The 22150-nt window shown below is 42.0% G+C and overlaps 1 protein-coding gene across 1 annotated transcript in view; it reads right to left on the reverse strand.

The window, feature by feature from the left end:
* Window positions 1–1686: 1686 nt before the first annotated feature.
* Window positions 1687–22150, reverse strand: part of LOC123484156 (arfaptin-1-like) — a 28502-nt gene continuing 8038 nt past the window's right edge. Inside the window, 8 exon segments of the mRNA XM_045214165.1 lie at window positions 1687–2036; window positions 4730–4759; window positions 4761–4905; window positions 6133–6290; window positions 12951–13172; window positions 13992–14104; window positions 14932–15039; window positions 21554–21653. Of these exon segments, the coding sequence (XP_045070100.1) occupies window positions 1881–2036; window positions 4730–4759; window positions 4761–4905; window positions 6133–6290; window positions 12951–13172; window positions 13992–14104; window positions 14932–15039; window positions 21554–21653 (1032 nt within the window). The 3' untranslated portion in view covers window positions 1687–1880.

A 22150-nucleotide genomic window follows, 5' to 3' on the forward strand; every position in this document is an offset into this window, starting at 1 on the left:
TTGCAATAACATCATTAAGACGTCTTTTGTGAACATTATGGTCTAGTTCTAAAGGAAAGGTGATTAGATGTCATTTTACCAGATAACCAAAATATGGCGTCATGAAAAAGATGTCTTCACCTGGTTGTCATCTGGTTATCTGACATTTCAACAACCAGAAAAACAGTTTACAACCAGAATGACGTTATTATGACATCCCATGCCATATTTTGTCCGTTAGGAAAAGACAGCTGGATAGAATACCAGTTGGCCTTCTCGAAGGAAATAACTATAATATTCAGAAAATAACTATTCAAAAGGTTAGCAGCTCAGGCAGAGGATGCTGGTCTTTCCTATGTACAAAGTTTTTCAAGTCCACTTAATTTAGGTTTAATCTCAAATACACAGTTCTTACAAGGGTTTTTGTCATTAGTCTCATAGTACATACATTTGTGGTATAATATATTTGAGAGGAGGAAGAAAACTTTTTAAAAAGTGACTGCAATTGGAAAGTCAAGGGAATCACCCTATTTCACTATAATGTAATGTAAAATAATGTCACATTGTAAACAATGTGCTGTTTGTGCCGTTATCTAGCATAGAGATTGTCGTTGTACAATTCCAAGACTGAACTTTTGTTGCTCTGATTCTAAAATGCAAACATTTACATTCTCGCATAGCTTATAGGATAGTTTTAAAGCAGATACGTCTCACTCGCTAATTAGCAGCTAAATCGCTAGCTGTTGACTCGTATTTACCCCCCTTCTCAAATGCAGCAAAAACGATTCTATTCACATGGTGAGGTAATAGTGAAATAGGATAATTGAGGGGGTTTATGTTGGTATGGAGTGTATGTGATGTAGGTATGTTTGGTCCATTCTTTATCTATCCATCTACCACTATGTGATCCTGAAGCTGGCAGTGTGAGGGGTTTGTGTTTAGTTGAAACACCAGACTGAGCGAGAGAGTTGTACAGACATAAAACAAGGCACATCAAATTCATGTGGTAAGGCTGGTCCTTCAATTTCTCTAGAATTACACATTTTCAATTAAATAATTAATCATATACCCATGATTGAAGACAAACACAAATGGTTAACACTACTTGCACACCATTATTGCAACATAATAGCACCATAAACATGACATTGATGCTTGTTATAAATGGTCAGCGGTGCTATTCATTAAAGTATAATGCAATGACTGAAAACCAACCATCTAATCTACCGTATAGAATTCCAAGAAGGCGGTAATCCATTTCCTACAGTCTTACACTGGGTATAACAGGTGTAACGTCAAGCTTATGATGCATCTTGTAAATGTAATGATGCCTATCATTAGTGTTACTTCATCAATGGGTGGCCAGACTTTTACAAAAAGTGGAGATAAGTTAACCAACTGGATGTAGCCAAGAACACAACGGCCATTTTGTCCCAAAACGTCTCTGAGGTGTCGAGATGCAACATTCATAAGCTGGAGTAAAAGGCCTTTTACACTTTCCAAAATGTATTTAACATCTCCGTGCTTCTCACTAGATTTGTCAAATCAACCCTAAAAAGTGAATTTCCCATGATTCGAAAAGAATTGCAGCAGTTCCAAGTAAAAAAGCAGAGAACGAGAGAAACAGAGGTCAATGGATTTCCTTGTACAGGAAGAACAAGAGCATAGTAGAAAACAGAACTGACAGTTTATCGACCAAGAGATTGATAAATATTTCTTTGTTTTTTTATTATTTATTCGTCTTAGTTTCGCTTTGCCTAAAAAGTTTTACAATCCTGAAGAAGAGTGCAGGGAACAGAGGCAGAGAGGGAGAGGAGAGCGTTTCCTGTTGTTTCATGATCATTCTGGAGTCTCTCCAGACCAAACCACTGTGGATTTTTTGGGAGGGGTGGGTCGGTTGATTAGTGCTCCTCCAGCCAAGATGGCGTGTCGCCACCGGGCATTTTCAACTTGATGTGGAACTCCTTGAGCGTCTGATCCAGCTGCTGCTGGTTTCCTGCATAGTACGCCGCGATTGCATTGTGGAAGAGGATCAACTGGTTGTGCAACACTTTCACCTGGGAGAGGGGGAGGAGAAAGAGGAGGAAGAACAGGAGGAGGACATGAGCACTCACACCAGAGTAAACAAACACATACTCGCATTTAATGCCTGTTGAAGAACTGTGTAATGGACCAGTTTGTTTTGCTTTAGCAAATATCCCAGCAGACTTTTCAAACAGCAACACTGGTCAGTTTTATATTTGGCCAACCTGGTCTCAGAGCATTTCATATTATTCTGTAGGTAATTCCGGGACACTCCATTTAATATGATATGTTATGTTTAGTATGGTATGTACTAATTTGTGGATGTCTACCACCCATTTCCTATATGTTAAGAATTTTCTAAACGTACTATATGTTAAACATTTAGAAAAGTTGCTCATTAGCCAATATGCTAAAGTCGTCCGTGATGATATTTGAACTCGTAACCTTTGGGTTGCTAGACATTCGCTTTATACGCCCACCCGTCCAACCACTCTATGTTCGTTTTTGCTTAAGTAACCATCAGTCTTTTTTAACCATACCAAATGTAACATAATAGTAATTTGAGTGTCCAGGATTTACATTTACTATGTTACATGATGTAATGATGATTATTTTCCTGAAAATCTACCAAGTTTCAATAGTGGGAATAATTCATATTTATCCCAAGAATCACAGGAAATACCGCAAATATCTTAAGTGCCCACTTAAAGCATTTAAAACCAAGATATGGTCACTATGCCAGTGTTCTCCCCAAATAGAGGGGCGCTGCGTCACTTTGTCGGCTTGGCTGCGCCACTATCTCGACACAGAACGCGCTCAGGACGCACCCCGAGTACAGCGTTATCGAATCATACAAACTTTGTAACGGCAGTCAAACAAAAATAAAATGACCAAAGCCGCTAAGCTTGCTAGATAACTACCTTCAACGAATGACAGAATATCTCATTTGGCAAAATCGAGTTGATTATACAGATAGCAGATCAGCTCATGAATAACGGGGAGATGAAGAGTGGAAATTGTTTCAATATCAAGGCATCTTAACAGGGACCAACTCTGTTTAAAAAATGTCCATATCTACTCACATACTGTTTGCTGATCACACATTCTCTACCGAAGCTCTCATATAGGCAGCAAGTACGAGACAGCGCAGAGAAGCGGGGGAAATGTTATAGCGGTATTTTGACATGCATAAGCGAGAGACGTGCTTTAATAATGCAACCCATGAATTACAGAATAAAGTTAAGAATTTTCATGTGAGACAGGAGTCAGGATTTTGGGTTTCAGTGGGGTTGGGACTGGATAGGAAAATAGCCTAGGCTCTAGAATAGGAGAAGATAGAATTTTCCCTCATGCCTCTCTGAATTGTTAACAGACTTCATTGTCTGTGACAGAGATGCCTATGTAGTGAACTGTGCATATACCTATACAATTTGTGACTGTCTGTAGTCCGGCAGTGTCAATTATGCGTGCTTTGAATTCATGGCGACTTTGTGTGAAGTAAATACGCTAGGCTAAAGAAGGCTTCCATGCGACAACCTGTTTGGATAATGTGCTATTTAATTTTTTGCTAATCTGCTGCTGCGCATGTTGTGTATTTTGTGGAATTGCATTCGTTTGACATTGGGGAAAGATGTTGTAATTTCCCGGGTCTTGCCATTACATTTTTTTGTGAAGTGTTCCCGGGACAGTCCCGGGATCCCGGTTACCCTAGTTGGCAGCAAAGGTTCCAAGACAATAGGGCTGGGCGATATATCTAATTAATTTGAAATTATGTTTTTGCGCGATATTCCAAATGCCTGTATTGGAAGAATCAAGGTTTTGTTCTTTTTTGTTTTTATGAGCGTTTATGTCTACTTGTTCTCGTGTTGTATTTTTGGCCTCGTCTCTTTCGCTCCTCTGTGCACCAGAGCCCATAGAAACACATTGGCCTTATTTTTGACCGATTTTAGCAAGAGTGAAACCTCTTGCTTCGCCTCTTCCTCTATGGTTTACACACACACACACACCAAGCCCCGCCCCTGCCTCTCACACCAACAAAGTTGAGAGATTACTTCTTCCTCTCTGACACGCAGTTTCAACTTGCTATTTGCATTTGAGGTTTGGTCCAACAGAATTGGTCATATGGACACCAAAACACATTGAGACATTGTTTTACTATAACAGAGGAGAAGTTAACTTTTCTAACGATATCCTTTTCATGTCTCAACTACTCAAATTGTGTGCAGAGCAGACACTACTAAAACGAGAGTATCAATGCCCATTGATTCTGGAATGCCCATTGATTCAGTTTGTCGCGCGGGGCATTGGCGTACCATTGGCAGCATTTTAGTCAGTCTGCTCTACCAGCTGTTTAGTCAGTGATTATAGCAACAAAGAAAAGCAGGTTAAACTATTTTGATAAAATCCTTACATTATTAGTGGGTCTTATGGTTGTGGAAGTCTTATATTTATCCTAGGTATAACTTCACAAGCCCTGAATTCATTAGATTATTGCTGACTGTTTGAAATCCAGTGTATTTGACCTTTAATCGTACAACAATGCTTATTTAAAAAATCGCGCATAAGTAAAAAAGGCCATATCGCCCAGCCCTACAAGCCCTACAAGTCAATTACATCCTAGTAAAGACGCAAAATCTGGTCACATGTATTCTGTACTAGCCCTTGACGCAAAAAAAAAGACTAAGCCTACTCCTGACATGGCAGCTAAAACTAGCTTCTGAAGTACCTTGTTCTCTTCCAGGAATTTGAGCTTGAGCGGAGACATCGTTGCGCATCTTCTCGTACTTCTCGCGGTGGATCTGGAACTGCTGCTGGGAGTGTTCTATCTTGGGAAGCGTGGTGGCATCCCGCGGGCCCAGGTTCAATTCCTCCAGGTCTGTGCGGTACGCGTCATATTCAACCCTACAGTGGGCGTCAAAGAGCAGACGGAGGTCAACTACATACAATTATTTTAACTTACATACTTCAGGTACTACAGCAGTCTGCCCAACTCCTATGGTCATCGTCTTGCCAGACAATGACCAGAGGAGTTGGTTATACAGCACAAACAGATCTGGGACCAAGTTAGGGATAGTAACACGACAAACAGTCAAACAAAATCCTACAAAACGTTGATGATACCTCCCCAAAACGTCAACTAAATCTTGTAATAAATAATGTGGAAATTGAGAAAGTTGGATTGTAAACTGTCATGGTCAAAACATATTGATACAAGAGTAGCTAAGATTGGGAGAAGTCTGTCCATAATAAAGAGCTGCTCTACCTTCTAAACAGCACTATCAACAAGGCAGGTCCTACAGGCCCTAGTTTTGTCGCACCTGGACTACTGTTCAGTCGTGTGTTCAGGTGCCACAAAAAGGGACATAGGAAAATTGCAATTGGCTCAGAACCGGGTAGCACGGCTGGCCCTTGGATGTACACAGAGGGCTAACATTAATAATATGCATGTCAATCTCTCCTGGCTCAAAGTGGAGGCGAGACTGACTTCATCACTACTTGTGAGAGGTATTGACATGTTGAATGCACCAAGCTGTCTGTTTGAACTACTGGCACACAGCTCGGACACCCATGCATACCCCACAAGACATGCCACCAGAGGTTTCTTCACAGTCCCCAAGTCCAGAACAGACTATGGGAGGCGCACAGTACTACATAGAGCCATGACTACATGGAACTCTATTCCACATCAAGTAACTGATGCAAGCAGTAAAATTAGATTTTAAAAAGACAAAAATACACCTTATGAAAAAGCGGGGACTGTGAAGCAACACAAACATAGGCACAGACATATGCATACACACACGATTACATATGCACTATACACATTTTGTACTGTGGATATGTGGTAGTGGTGGAGTAGGGGCCTGAGGGCACACAAATCTGTGAAAGTATTGTAATGTTTTTAAAATTGTATAAACTGCCTTAATTTTGCTGGACCCCAGGAAGTGTAGGTGCTGCTAATGGGGATCCATAATAAATACAAACAAAAAACTGGACATGGCAATTTCCTAAACTGAGTCAATTTCAGAAAATGACTAGGAAAAACATATGCCCTCAAAATGTTCAATAAGAGGATGTAAGTCAGTCAACAAGTAACAGTAAACTAATTTAAACTGATATTCTCATTACCTGGCAGTTTCATACTGTTTGATGTTAATCATAGTGTCCTCAATTGTTTTGTCCACCAGTGTGTTCACGCTGGCGATGAAAAAGTTGATCGACCCCATTAGGGTCTCCCCATTTTTGGACAAGAGTTTTTGAGTGTCAGCATTGTAGCCAAACTCCTCCTGAAAGACAAGATTACATCACACACTTTTTAGACAATTCAATAAGATATGAAATACCATAGAATAGTATTATCTGTGCAAGCACATTATCGTTGAATATGATCAAAATTCTACTTTCCTAAAATACGAGATTAATGGATATTGAGTGACCCCTCAATGTCATGGGCAAATTATTTTTAGAGTGAGGACTTAATTACATACACTACCAGTCAAAAGTTTGGACACACCTACTCATTCAAGGATCATTCTTTTTTAAACTATTTTTTACATTGTAGAATAATAGTGAAGACATCAAAACTATGAAAGAACACATATGGAATCATGTAGTAACCAAAAAAAGGGTTAAACAAAACAAAATATATTTTATATTTGAGATTCTTCAAATAGCCACCCTTTGCCTTGATGACAGCTTTGCACACTATTGGCATTCTCTCAACCAGCTTCATGAGGTAGTCACCTGGAATGCATTTCAATTAACAGGTGTGCCTTGTTAAAAGTTAATTTGTGGAATGTCTTTCCTTCTTAATGCGTTTGAGCCAATCAGCTGTGTTGTGACAAGGTAGGGTGGTATACAGAAGATAGCCCTATTTGGTAAAAGACCAAGTCCATATTATGGCAAGAACAGCTCAAATAAGCAAAGAGAAACTACAGTCCATCATTACTTTAAGGCATGAAGGTCAGTCAATACAGAACATTTCAAGAACTTTGAAAGTTTCTTCAAGTGCAGTCACAAAAACCATCAAGCACTATGATGAAACTGGTTCTCATGAGGACCGCCACAGGAATGGAAGACCCAGAGTTACCTCTGCTGCAGAGGATAAGTTCATTAGTTACCAGCCTCAAAAAATGTAGCCCAAATAAATGCTTCACAGAGTTCAAGTCACAGACACATCTTAACATCAACTGTTCAGAGGGGACTGTGAATCAGGCCTTCATGGTCAAATTGCTGCAAAGAAACCACTACTAAAGGACACCAATAAGAAGAAGAGACCTGCTTGGGCCAAGAAACACGAGCAATGGGCATTAGAGCAGTGGAAATTTGTCCTTTGGTCTGGAGTCCAAATTGGAGATTTTAGGTTCCAACCGCTGTGTCTTTGTGAGACGCGGTGTGGGTGAACGGATGATCTCCGCATGTGTAGTTCCCACCGTAAAACATGGAGGTGGTGGTGTTATGGTGTCGGGGTGCTTTGCTGGTGACACTGTCTGTGATTTATTTAGAATTCAAGGCACACTTAACCAGCATGGCTACCACAGCATTCTGCAGCAATACGCCATCCCATCTGGTTTGCGCTTAGCGGGACTATCATTTGTTTTTCAACAGGACAATGACCCAACACACCTCCAGGCTGTGTAAGGGCTATTTTACCAACAAGGACAGTGATGGAGTTCTGCATCAGATGACCTGGCCTCCACAATCCCCGACCTCAACCCAATTGAGACAGTTTGGGATGAGTCGGACCGCAGAGTGAAGGAAAAGCAGCCAACAAGTGCTAAGCATGTGGGAACTCCTTCAAGACGGTTGGAAAAGCATTCCAGGTGAAGCTGGTTGAGAGAATGCCAAGAGTGTGCAAATCTGTCATCAAGGCAAAGGGTGGCTATTTGAAGAATCTCAAATATATTTTGGTTTGTTTAACACTTTTTGGGTTACTACATGATTCCATATGTGTTATTTTCCCACATATGCTGAGTACTTGAGATGATTGTGGACTACAGGAAAAAGAAGAGGACCGAGCACGCCCCCATTCTCATCGACTGGGCTGTAGTGGAGAAGGTTGAGAGCTTCAAGTTCCTTGGTGTCCACATCACCAACAAACTAACATGGTCCAAGCACACCAGGACAGTCGTGAAGAGGGCACGACAAAAGCTATTCCCCCTAAGGAGACTGAAAAGATTTGGCATGGGTCCTCAGATCCTCAAAAGGTTCTACAACTGCACCATTGAGAGCATCCTGACTGGTTGCATCACTGCCTGGTATGGCAACTGCTCGGCCTCCGACCGCAAGGCACCACAAAGGTAGTGCGTACGGCCCAGTACATCACTGGGGCCAAGCTTCCTGCTATCCAGGACCTCTATACCAGGCGTTGTCAGAGGAAGGCCCTAAATATTGTCAAAGACTCCAGCCACCCTAGTCATAGACTGTTCTCTCTGCTATCGCATGGCAAGCGGTACCGGAGCGCCAAGTCTAGGTTCAAGAGGCTTCTAAACAGCTTCTACCCCCAAGCCATAAGACTCCTGAACATCTAATCAAATGGCTACCCAGACTATTTGCATTTGCCCCCTCCCCCCTCCCCTCTCCCCCCTGCTACTCTGTTTATTATCTATGCATAGTCACTTGAATAACTCTACCTACATGTACAGTGGGGAAAAAAAGTATTTAGTCAGCCACCAATTGTGCAAGTTCTCCCACTTAAAAAGATGAGGCCTGTAATTTTCATCATAGGTACACGTCAACTATGACAGACAAATTGAGAGAAAAAAATCCAGAAAATCACATTGTAGGATTTTTTATGAATTTATTTGCAAATTATGGTGGAAAATAAGTATTTGGTCACCTACAAACAAGCAAGATTTCTGGCTCTCACAGACCTGTAACAACTTCTTTAAGAGGCTCCTCTGTCCTCCACTCGTTACCTGTATTAATGGCACCTGTTTGAACTTGTTATCAGTATAAAAGACACCTGTCCACAAGCTCAAACAGTCACACTACAAACTCCACTATGGCCAAGACCAAATAGCTGTCAAAGGACACCAGAAACAAAATTGTAGACCTGCACCAGGCTGGGAAGACTGAATCTGCAATAGGTAAGCAGCTTGGTTTGAAGAAATCAACAGTGGGAGCAATTATTAGGAAATGGAAGAAATACAAGACCACTGATAATCTCCCTCGATCTGGGGCTCCACGCAAGATCTCACCCCGTGGGGTCAAAATGATCACAAGAACGGTGAGCAAAAATCCCAGAACCACACGGGGGGACCTAGTGAATGACCTGCAGAGAGCTGGGACCAAAGTAACAAAGCCTACCATCAGTAACACACTACGCCGCCAGGGACTCAAATCCTGCAGTGCCAGACATGTCCCCCTGCTTAAGCCAGTACATGTCCAGGCCCGTCTGAAGTTTGCTAGAGTGCATTTGGATGATCTAAAAGAGGATTGGGAGAATGTCATATGGTCAGATGAAACCAAAATATAACTTTTTGGTAAAAACTCAACTCGTCGTGTTTGGAGGACAAAGAATGCTGAGTTGCATCCAAAGAACACCATACCTACTGTGAAGCATGGGGGTGGAAACATCATGCTTTGGGGCTGTTTTTCTGCAAAGGGACCAGGACGACTGATCCGTGTAAAGGAAAGAATGAATGGGGCCATGTATCGTGAGATTTTGAGTGAAAACCTCCTTCCATCAGCAAGGGCATTGAAGATGAAACGTGGCTGGGTCTTTCAGCATGACAATGATCCCAAACAAACCTCCCGAGCAACGAAGGAGTGGCTTCGTAAGAAGCATTTCAAGGTCCTGGAGTGGCCTAGCCAGTCTCCAGATCTCAACCCCATAGAAAATCTCTGGAGGAAGTTGAAAGTCCGTGTTGCCCAGCAACAGCCCCAAAACATCACTGCTCTAGAGGAGATCTGCATGGAGGAATGGGCCAAAATACCAGCAACAGTGTGTGAAAACCTTGTGAAGACTTACAGAAAACATTTGACCTGTGTCATTGCCAACAAAGGGTATATAACAAAGTATTGAGAAACTTTTGTTATTGACCAAATACTTATTTTCCACCATAATTTGCAAATAAATTCATTAAAAATCCTACAATGTGATTTGTCTGTCATAGTTGACATGTACCTATGATGAAAATTACAGGTCTCTCTCATCTTTTTAAGTGGGAGAACTTGCACAATTGGTGGCTGACTAAATACTTTTTTTCCCCACTGTAAGTACATGCATTGGACAGACAAGTGTAGTGTAGGCTGCGACATACATTTTGCGGGTGAGGAGAGCGCTGGGTATGAAGCGCTGAGCATGTTATGACATGCATGATCTGAATTAGGCTCACAGTATTATACCTACGAAGGAGTGGCTTCTTTGAAGAAACTTTGAATGTCTTTGAACTTCAGAGTTGGCTTAACAAACATAGGACCAGAGCTAGCCCTTGATCATGACACTCAGTTCCATTACGTTACACATAATGCCGCCTAGAGTTTGAGTGCAGACCAGAGCTAGCTAACAAGTTTGTGTGTGTAGAGCGGCACCAGAATTAAAAATAATGTAAATGTAAAATGTGATATCTATAGTATCCTTAACCAGAATTGAAAAAGTTAATCCATTGTTCTCTAATTAAAAAATCCATCTCCCTAATTTTTGAATCACTCCTGTAAAGTCGGTAGCTACAGTAGACTGCATGCTTCGGAGGGAGGGTAAGGTAGCCTACAAACACACTGGCAAAGATTTTCAGCTGGCGGGCAGGCAGACACTGGAATAAGTTTGAGTGATAGTGAGGGCGTAAAATAACATTATTAACCGGTTCCCGTGCTTAAAAAAAACTGATCACGTTTGTTCTCGGTTCTGGTTCTGGTTCTGGTTCTATTCCTCAAAATGTCTGATGATAATTTTCAGTTCTGTTCCCTGAACTGGTTCCAACCCCTGATCCTGATTGCCTAGTCACTTTTATCCCTACCTACATGTACTGTTGAAGTCGGAAGTTTACATACACTTAGGTTGGAGTCATTAAAACTTGTTTTTCAACCACTCCACAAATTTCTTGTTAACAAACTATAGTTTTGACAAGTCGGTTAGGACATCTACTTTGTTCATGACGCAAGTAATTTTTCCAACAATTGTTTACAGACAGATTATTTCACTTATAATTCACTGTATCACAATTCCAGTGGGTCAGAAGTTTACATACACTAAGTTGACTGTGCCTTTAAACAGCTTGGAAAATTCCAGAAAATGATGTCATGGCTTTAGAAGCTTCTGACGGGCAAATTTACATCATCTGAGTATATTGAAGGTGTACCTGTGGAAGTATTTCAAGGCCTACCTTCAAACTCAGTGCCATTTTGCTTGACATCATGGGAAAATCAAATGAAATCAGCCAAGACCTCAGAAAAATAAATGTAGACCTCCACAAGTCTGGTTCATCCTTGGGAGCAATTTCCAAATGCCTGAAGGTACCACGTTCATCTCTACAAACAATAGTACGCTAGTATAAACACCATGGGACCATGCAGCCGTCATACCGCTCAGGAAGGAGACGCATTCTGTCTCCTAGAGATGAATGTAACTCTTTGGTCTTGGCCATAGTGGAGTTTGGAGTGTGACTGTTTGAGGTTGTGGACAGGTGTCTTTTATACTGATAACAAGTTCAAACAGGTGCCATTAATACAGGTAACGAGTGGAGGACGGAGGAGCCTCTTAAAGAAGAAGTTACAGGTCTGTGAGAGCCAGAAATCTTGCTTGTTTGTAGGTGACGAAATACTTATTTTCCACCATCATTTGCAAATAAATTCATTAAAAATCTTACAATGTGATTTTCTGGATTTTTTCTCTCTCAATTTGTCTGTCATAGTTGATGTGTACCTATGATGAAAATTACAGGCCTCTCTCATCTTTTTAAGTGGGAGAACTTGCACAATTGGTGGCTGACTAAATACTTTTTTTCCCCACTGTAGCTTGCCCGCACCATAGCAAGATGCTCTATCCATTGGTGAAGTAATTTAATGTAGAGCAAAATGTAAAACAATAATGATTTCAGAGGTTTAAAAAGTTACAAAAATAAACGATATAAACCATTACTTCTTTGGGGTTCGTCCGGTTCAGAACTTAATTTTGCTGGTCAGAACAGTGGAACAAAAAAAATAATGGTTCTCTACAGAACGAAACGATTGGGAAATAATTTAGGTTCCAACCCCTTATCAGGATAGATAATAAACAGAGTAGCAGCAGTGTATGTGAGGAGAGTGAAAGTGTGTTTATGTGTGAGTGTGTGTAGCGACAATATGCATGTGTGTGTGTGTGAGCGTACAGTATATAGTGTGTGTGTGTGTGTGTTACATTTTACATTTACATTTTAGTCATTTAGCAGACGCTCTTATCCAGAGCGACTTACAGTTAGTGAATACATATTATTTTTTATTTTTTATACTTGCCCCCCGTGGGAATCGAACCCACAACCCTGGCGTTGCAAACGCCATGCTCTATTAACTGAGCTACATCCCTGCCGGCCATTCCCTCCCCTACCCTGGACGACGCTGGGCCAATTGTGCACCGCCCATGAGTCTCCCGGTCGCGGCCGGCTGCAACAGAGCCTGGATTCGAACCAGGATCTCTAGTGGCACAGTTAGCACTGCGATGCAGTGCCTTAGACCACTGCACCACTCAGGAGTACACTGCGCCACTTAGGAGTACTTCATCTGGATGAAGAAAGGAAGTCATTTCAGAGTATTGAGAAAGAACCAGAACCAGAAATGGCCATTCTTACAAGGTAGAAGTTGCCCAAAACCACAGATCTAGGATGAAGTTACTTTACCCCCAATCCTAAACTTACATTAACATTACGGGCATGAAGAAAAAAATTATCCTGTATCACTAATTAGTTTAAACTAAACGAGCTTCAGGTTGCTCGTTTAGGTCAAAGGTCAAAACCGAGTGGCTGACTCACATGAAGCTCCGGCGACTTAAGGCCGAGGTCAGCGAAGGCGTCGCCCAGTTGCCGCTGAGTCTGCATCATCTGGGTGAGCTGGTTGGCCAGTGTCTGGGTCAGCTTGACCACGTGCTCGTACTTGCGCTTGTTGTCACGCAGCACTTCGATCTGCCCCTCCAGCTCCAGGTCCACCGTCCGTGAGCCACGGCCCAGCTTCTCTGACAAGATCTGCCTGGTGCACTGCGGGGAGAGAAGCGTTAGCATTCCTAGTGTAACAGACCAAAGAAATGGAACGATTTAGCATTGTTAGAATTCGAGAGTAACTGACCGTTTCAAAAAAGTTAGTGTTAGCATATATTATCCCAGTGTAACTGACCTGGGGTTTCGAACAACTTAGTGTTAGCATAGTTAGCATCCAAGAGTAGCTGACCTTGGGTTTCAAACAAGTTAGCGCTAACATCATTAGCATTCTAGTGTATCTGATGTTCGGTTGAGAACAAGTTAACATTAGCATAGTTAGGATCCTAGTGTAACCAACCCCAGGTACCAAACACAGGTCATCGACATGTCTCAAGACCATGTTAGCCCTCTGAGCTAAAGCCTCTGGGAGCAGACAGATTTTATTTAAAGGTTATCTAAAGTTGTGATCACATTCAAGGCAATATCTTTAATGGATATTAAAAGTATGTAGTGTCGTGTAGTATCACTGAGAAACAGTTTGGCTGCATCAGATGTTCTACAGCAACCCTTTTGTCTTATTCTTTTGTGAGTGTACAATAAAGCAGGGGAGCCATCAGTAAACATTCACAGCACAATGGGGAATTATGGACAGATGAGATCATAGGTAGCTCACCAATCCAACTATGGCTATGAAATGCTGTGTGTGTCTGTTGCGATGCCAGCTGCAGATGCCAGCCAGGTTGAACAATGAAAGGAAAAGGGGTAGTCTACCTGCTAAGTCGGAAATGGATTGTGAGAGGAGGGAGGGACTAAGGAGATAGAGGTGTGAAAAAACAATGTTGAGAATGTGTGAGTGCAGGTGCTGGTGGTAAGTATTACTTTGTACGTGTTGATGCTCCACTTCCTCACTAGGTCCAGTTTCTCCATGGCCGGGTTCTTCAGGTCGTCTGCCAGGACCACCGGCCCGCTCTGTGGCTGCCCTTGCATAGTGCCTGAAGAGAAAGGCGACTGTCATGAATGTTGAGAGAGGCTGTATCTGTTAGCTGGGAGCTCTGGTAAGATATCATAAAGTGTTAGAGAATATACAATGTAGATGTGAGACTGGTGAATCAATCATAGGATTGATATATAATTTCCAGTCAGACTGGAACATGGAAACACTGAGTCAAAGTTAGATGCTGACTATGATACTTTAACGATTATCATCTACAGGTGAAATACTACACAAAGTATATACGTTCACCTTCAGGGAAAGAAATTAGGGATAAGCAACTGCAAGGAGTTTCATTTAGAGTAGAAGGGGAGATTTTTTCAGTTTGAGGGAGGCAAAGACAACCTGCAAGGAACTATGGGAGCCCAGTGATGCAAGGAGGATACAGGAGTTAAGCTGGGATGCTGATTAAAACTCAGGTGAAGCTGTGTAAGGCTTGGTTGGTCCTAGCAAGTGTGCGTTTGTGAAATGTTGAAACAAGAAGAGGTCCCCTATAACCAGCTATGGGAGAAATGCAGACAACCGTCAGAATTAGTTGCCAGTAGCCTAACCTCAGCTGTTACGAACCGGAGACCACCGTCAAGGTAATCGCATCATTCGCAGCTCAAAGCCAAAGGTGAAATTGTATGAATAGGGAGAGAGAGGGGAAGGACGGGAAGACAGAAGAGAAACGGTAGTAGAAGTCGATGAAGAAGGACGTGGACGATGGATTTTAAAGGAATGACACAGAGCCTTGATAAAAGGAAGGAGCAAGGGAGAGAAGCCCAACCAGAAAGAAGAGGAGCGAAAGCAGGTCCGTATACATCTCGTCTCTGTTGCTGCGGGTACCTTTCTGTATCTCAGCCTGACTATCGCTGATTGGTCGCGCCAGGCGGCTAGCCGCGGCCGAGCTGGGAGCTACAGGTGCCACGGGAGACGTGGGCTGGCTTGCTGACACTGGAAACAGCAGGCAACAGTGGTGATTGATTAGTGAGTCAATTCATCAACACCTCCCCTATCTAGAGCTGTGAAATGAAATCTCCCACGGGTCCTCCTTGGGTGTTCCTTTGGGTCTAAATGGCACTATAGATGGGGGCGGCTCACCACTAAGACCAAATAGGGGGTGTAATCTGGAGATGACAGGCACAGAACAGTACCACTGGACTAAAATGGGATCCAATGGGTTCAGTGGCGCAACTAGGTTGATATTTTACCAAGTAAAGACTCCTAGAGCAATTGGACTACCTGACACCACATTGGACACAGTGTACTGTACCTGCACCTTGCTTTTTGTTTGATATTACTTCTCAGTGAAAACTCCATGGGATAACGGTTTTGTACATCGCATTTAAGCCTATGCTCGACTTTTAACGAATAGCACTGAGATTTTGCTGTAAAATGACAGTGTTCTATCATTACGGCCTTACTATCTTTGTAGACTTGCCTTTGGACGCTTTTATGGGTTAGCCAGCTGAGATGTGACAGGTCAGGTCTGGGCCTGTATTCATAAAGTGTCTCAGAGTAGGAGTGCTGAGCTAAGATACATTTAGCCCTTTAGATGATAATAAATAAAATATCATTCGGACAGATCCTAGATCAGACAATTTGTGAATACTGGCCCAGGTCAGGTCAGGAACCTTCTCAGTGTGTTGATGTGTCCTCATGTGGAGGCGAAATAAACACACACCTGTTTAGGCGAGTGCTGGCTAGCAGAGTAGAACACTTGAAAAAGAAAAGGAGAGCCGCACACTCTAGGAGCTCAGATGCAATAATTGAATAACCTAATAGCCAAAAACGTTTCAGACAAGCTGTCTTCATCAGAGTATAACGACAAACACTGCGGGTCACTAGTTTATATAGTTTCAAAGGACACACACAGGTGTCTGTAATAATGGTTGGGTGTGGCTTGATATCTTTGGTTAATTTACAGATATAAATATAACATAAATGGATAGCATAAGATAATAGATACAATTTGGCTACATAGGCCTACAAACATTTACAATGAATAGCAAAATCACAATAATCACAAGAATGGCCTCAGATCAAAGTCAACGTTGAGACCGAAGGAGCAAGGGTCTTTAAATTAAAGATCCAGGCAGCCTCTCATTTTAACAATAAATTGTCGAGGTCACCCCCTCTCCTAGGGAGGGTGACGTGTTCGATGCCGATATAACGTAGGGACGAAATTGAGTGGTTCGCTTCCAAAAAGTGGTGTGTCCTCATGAACACCACATACCCACAAACAGGCAGGTATACCACAAACAGCAGAGTTCAAAGTTGTTGCCTGGGACACAGTTCGACCCTGGTTCGCCTTGCTGGTGATGACTGGGCGTTTCAACACATCACACAAAGCCTCTGTGATGATAAGTATGTGGCTACTATCAACCAACAATACTGTATGCTACCATGTCTGCTAGCTATGTCGGAAAGGACTACCACTTTCAAAGTGTACCCACTTCATTATTATTATTTTTGACAATAATTCATGCCCATGTATTTTATGGTAAATATATATTTTGTATATTTTCCCCCTAACCCAATCATCCCTTCCCTTAATTAGAGTAAACTAATGGACAACAATACTTAGGCTTCTACTTCCTGCTTATAACTTACATACTATATACATTTTACGGACACAGTATATTTTACATTAGTCATCTTGTTTATTTTTTATTTTTTATTATTTTTAGCCCCACCCTTCAGCTCCCCTCAACCCCTCCCACCATCCAGTTTTGGTTTCTATTAGCCATATATTTTTTTACTGTGATGAACCTTTCCTGAACCTTTCTATTCTCATAGTCAATACAGATTGTAAATTAAAGAAAATGTTTTGCTAAGAGTATTATTATAATATTGATCGATTTATTATGACTATGACTTTTCAAATCCCCCAGCAGTGCTATTTGCAGAGTTAGCTCCAGGTAAATGTTGTAATTCTTCAACCATTCCTGAACCTGCGATTAAAAACAAGCTACATATGGGCAGTACCAAAACAAGTGATCTAATGATTCTGACTCTTCGCAGCAAAATCTGCAGAGCTGGGATGGTTGTATCCCCCACATATATAACATTCTATTGGCCAAACCCGGACGACGCTGGGCCAATTGTGAGCCGCCCTATGGGACTCCCAATTACGGCCGGTTGTGATACAGCCTGGAATCGGGTGGCAGGTAGCTTAGTGGTTAAGAGCGTAGTGCCAGTAACCGAAAGGTCGCTGGTTCTAATCCCGAGCCGACTAGGTGAAAAATCTGTCGATGTGCCCTTGAGCAAGGCACTTAACCCTAATTGCTCCTGTAAGTCGCTCTGGATAAGAGCGTCTGCTAAATGACAAAAATGTAAAATGTAATGAATCGAACCAGGCGGTCTGATGTGACGTCATGTGTTGAATATTGTTGCATAGATACTGTATCACTGAAGTGAAACCTTTTGGTTCCGTTAATTAGTCACAAGAGTCAATTGATGCAAACATGTCTTGGCCCTATGGTCAAGTCTCTTTGTGTTCAGTGACTTCACTTCCCTCAATAGGCTTGAATGGGCCTGCCAAGGTAAGTATTTTCCAGTTCCCACCACAGCCTCAAATCTATACAGCTTGTGTGAAAAACTTTCCAATAGGTCTTGATGAATTCCGAGTGATAAACGATATCTACATGACATGAGAGAGGGGACGGCGGCCACTCAGGGGTCGCTGGCAACCTTCGGACGCCAGCGCCTCAATCCGTTGCCAAGGGGGGGAGAGAGATAATTTATTTGCATGTGTAACGACGATGCAATAATGAAAAGGGGAGCCAGGAGGAAAACAAACGGAGATCAGAGGCGATTCATTAAAACTCAATTGGACTCCTCCTTTATAAATTCAAATGCCGTCCTCATCTATCCATATCTCTGGTGCTGGACATAGGGGCAGCTTGTTAGGGCAACACAAACAAAGTACCTTGCATTTTGCAACCTGAACTGGAACACCGGGGTTGAATGAGGAGGGCGGCGTGGAGGGTCGAAACAAGGGAATAACGCAAACTAGGCTTGGGTGGTATACCATCTACCGGGGTATTTTGAAATACTGATTGTATGATTTTCAATACAGTGCAAAAAATAGAAATAATATATTATACACTACCGGTCAAAAAGGTTTTAGAACACCTACTCATTCAAGGGTTTTTCTATATTTTTACTATTTTCTACATTGTAGAATAACAGTGAAGACATCAAAACTATGAAATAACACATGGAATCATGTAGTAACCAAAGAAGTGTTCAACAAATCAAAATATATTTTATAATTGAGATTCTTCAAAGTAGCCACCCTTTGCCTTGATGACAGCTTTGCACACTCTTGGCATTCTCTCAACCAGCTTCACCTGGAATGCTTTTCCAACAGTCTTGAAGGAGTTCCCACATATGTGGAGCACTTGTTGTCTGCTTTTCCTTCACTCTGCGGTCCGACTCATCCCAAACCATCTCAATTTGGTTGAGGATTGTCGAGGCCAGGTCATCTGATGCAGCACTCCATCACTCTCCTTCTTGGTAAAATAGTCCTTACACAGCCTGGAGGTGTGTTGGGTCATTGTCCTGTTAAAAAAACAAATGACAGTCCCACCAAACCAGATGGGATGGCGTATTGCTGCAGAATGATGTGGTAGCCATGCTGGTTAAGTGTGCCTTGAATTCTAAATAAATCACAGACAGTGTCACCAGCAAAGCACCCCCACACCATAACACCACCTCCTCCATGTCTTACGGTGGGAACTACACATGCGGAGATCATCCGTTCACCCACACCGCGTCTCACAAAGACACGGCGGTTGGAACCTAAAATCTCCAGTTTGGCTCCAGACCAAAGGACAAATTTCCACCGCTCTAATGCCCATTGCTCGTGTTTCTTGGCCCAAGCAGGTCTCTTCTTCTTATTGGTGTCCTTTAGTAGTGGTTTCTTTGCAGCAATTAGACCATGAAGGCCTGATTCACAGTCCCCTCTGAACAGTTGATGTTTAGATGTGTCTGTGACTTGAACTCTGTGAAGCATTTATTTGGGCTACATTTTTTGAGGCTGGTAACTAATGAACTTATCCTCTGCAGCAGAGGTAACTCTGGGTCTTCCATTCCTGTGGCGGTCCTCATGAGAACCAGTTTCATCATAGTGCTTGGTGGTTTTTGTGACTGCACTTGAAGAAACGTTCAATGTTCTGTATTGACTGACCTTCATGTCTTAAAGTAATGATGGACTGTAGTTTCTCTTTGCTTTTTTGAGCTGTTCTTGCCATAGTATGGACTTGGTCTTTTACCAAATAGGGCTATCTTCAGTATACCCCCTACCTTGTCACAACACAACTGATTGGCTCAAACGCATTAAGAAGGAAAAGAAATTCCAGAAATTAACTTTTAACAAGGCACACCTCCAGGTGACTAGCACATGAAGCTGATTGAGAGAATGTGAAGAATGTACAAAGCTGTCATCAAGGCAAAAGGTGGCTATTTGAAGAATCTCAAATATAAAATACAGTGGGGGAAAAAAGTATTTAGTCAGCCACCAATTGTGCAAGTTCTCCTACTTAAAAAAGATAGAGAGGCCTGTAATTTTCATCATAGGTACCGTCAACTATGAAAGACAAATTGAGAAAAGAAAATCCAGAAAATCACATTGTAGGATTTTTAATGAATTTATTTGCAAATTATGGTGGAAAATAAGTATTTGGTCACCTACAAACAAGCAAGATTTCTGGCTCTCACAGACCTGCAACTTCTTCTTTAAGAGGCTCCTCTGTCCTCCACTCGTTACCTGTATTAATGGCACCTGTTTGAACTTGTTATCAGTATAAAAGACACCTGTCCACAACCTCAAACAGTCACACTCCAAAACGCCACTATGGCCAAGACCAAAGAGCTGTCAAAGGACACCAGAAACAAAATTGTAGACCTGCACCAGGCTGGGAAGACTGAATCTGCACTAGGTAAGCAGCTTGGTCTGAAGAAATCAACTGTGGGAGCAATTATTAGGAAATGGAAGACTGATAATCTCCCTCGATCTGGGGCTCCACGCAAGATCTCACCCCGTGGGGTCAAAATGATCACAAGAACGGTGAGCAAAAATCCCAGAACCACACGGGGGGAACCTAGTGAATGACCTGCAGAGAGCTGGGACCAAAGTAACAAAGCCTACCATCAGTAACACACTACGCCGCCAGGGACTCAAATCCTGCAGTGCCAGACGTGTCCCCCTGCTTAAGCAGTACATGTCCAGGCCCGTCTGAAGTTTGCTAGAGTGCATTTGGATGATCCAGAAGAGGATTGGGAGAATGTCATATGGTCAGATGAAACCAAAATAGAACTTTTTGGTAAAAACTCAACTCGTCGTGTTTGAAGGACAAAGAATGCTGAGTTGTATCCAAAGAACACCATACCTACTGTGAAGCATGGGGGTGGAAACATCATGCTTTGGGGCTGTTGTTCTGCAAAGGAACCAGGACGACTGATCCGTGTAAAGGAAAGAATGAATGGGGCCATGTATCGTGAGATTTTGAGTGAAAACCTCCTTCCATCAGCAAGGGCATTGAAGATGAAACGTGGCTGGGTCATTCAGCATGACAATGATCCCAAACACACAGCCTGGGCAACGAAGGAGTGGCTTCATAAGAAGCATTTCAAGGTCTTGGAGTGGCCTAGCCAGTCTCCAGATCTCAACCCCATAGAAAATCTTTGGAGGGAGTTAAAAGTCTGTGTTGCCCAGCGACAGCCCCAAAACATCACTGCTCTAGAGGAGATCTGCATGGAGGAATGGGCCAAAATACCAGCAACAGTGTGTGAAAACCTTGTGAGGACTTACAGAAAACGTTTGACCTGTGTCATTGCCAACAAAGGGTATATAACAAAGTATTGAGAAACTTTTGTTGTTGACCAAATACTTATTTTCCCCCATAATTTGCAAATAAATTCATTAAAAATCCTACAATGTGATTTTCTGGATAATTTTTTCTCATTTTGTCTGTCATAGTTGACGTGTACCTATGATGAAAATTACAGGCCTCTCATCTTTTAAGTGGGAGAACTTGCACAATTGGTGGCTGACTAAATACTTTTTTCCCCCACTGTATATTTTGATATGTTGAACACTTTTTTGGTTACTACATGATTCCATGTGTTATTTCATAGTTTTGATGTCTTCACTATTATTCTACAATGTAGAAAATAAAGAAAAACCCTGGAATGAGTAGGTGTGTCCAAACTTTTGACAGGTACTGTATATATTTACAAACAAATATATATATGGGATTGGAAATGATGCAGACAATTACATTGATTACACAATCTATCTGCAATATTAAAGCTGATCTAGCCCCCCAAAAACAAACATTTTAAAGAAAGTGTACCAGGTACTCAGGTTACTGTAGAAAAGGAAAAACATGCACTCACTGGAAACAGTCTTTACATTCAATTTGCTGCTGCACGCCATTTCTTGATAGTCTGGTTACTGTACCTTTGTATGGTCCTGATTCAATAATGCCCTCTGTCATCGAGGCAAAGTTACCGGAGCGGATGTGGCTTTCTGACAGGTTCAGGTCACCGTAAGAAGGGTCCTAAAGTCACAGAGGAAAAATGTATCAGTCAGAGGATAGAGGTTCACATTGAAGAAAACGCCCATGAGTTTGACCTAAGTTGATGCATTCTCACAGTTTACAGAAACTGAACCAATGCAGATTTTAAATGATCAAAAATGTGCCCATACACAGACAACATCGAAAGTGTCACAGACTATCACGAAATGTAACTACAATCGCCACTAAGATGAAAAATACTCCTGACAACATTAGGACTTCATGAAACAAGTGTCCTGCACAGTATAGATTATCCCTTTAAGTACATTCTGCTTGTTTCCTCTCAATCACCATGAATCACACCAGGGACCTCAAAGCTATTGGCTGACGTCCAGTGTAAGAGATGAAGTTGCCACCATCGGGCAACACATTGGAATTTACTTTAAAGGGAGATGACAATGATCATGTATCCTACACATCATGACAATGTACTGTAAATAACATGATGATTCGTATGACATATTAAAGGACACCTTCAT

The sequence above is a fragment of the Coregonus clupeaformis genome, unplaced genomic scaffold (assembly GCF_020615455.1).
Source record: "Coregonus clupeaformis isolate EN_2021a unplaced genomic scaffold, ASM2061545v1 scaf0206, whole genome shotgun sequence".
NCBI lineage: Eukaryota > Metazoa > Chordata > Actinopteri > Salmoniformes > Salmonidae > Coregonus > Coregonus clupeaformis.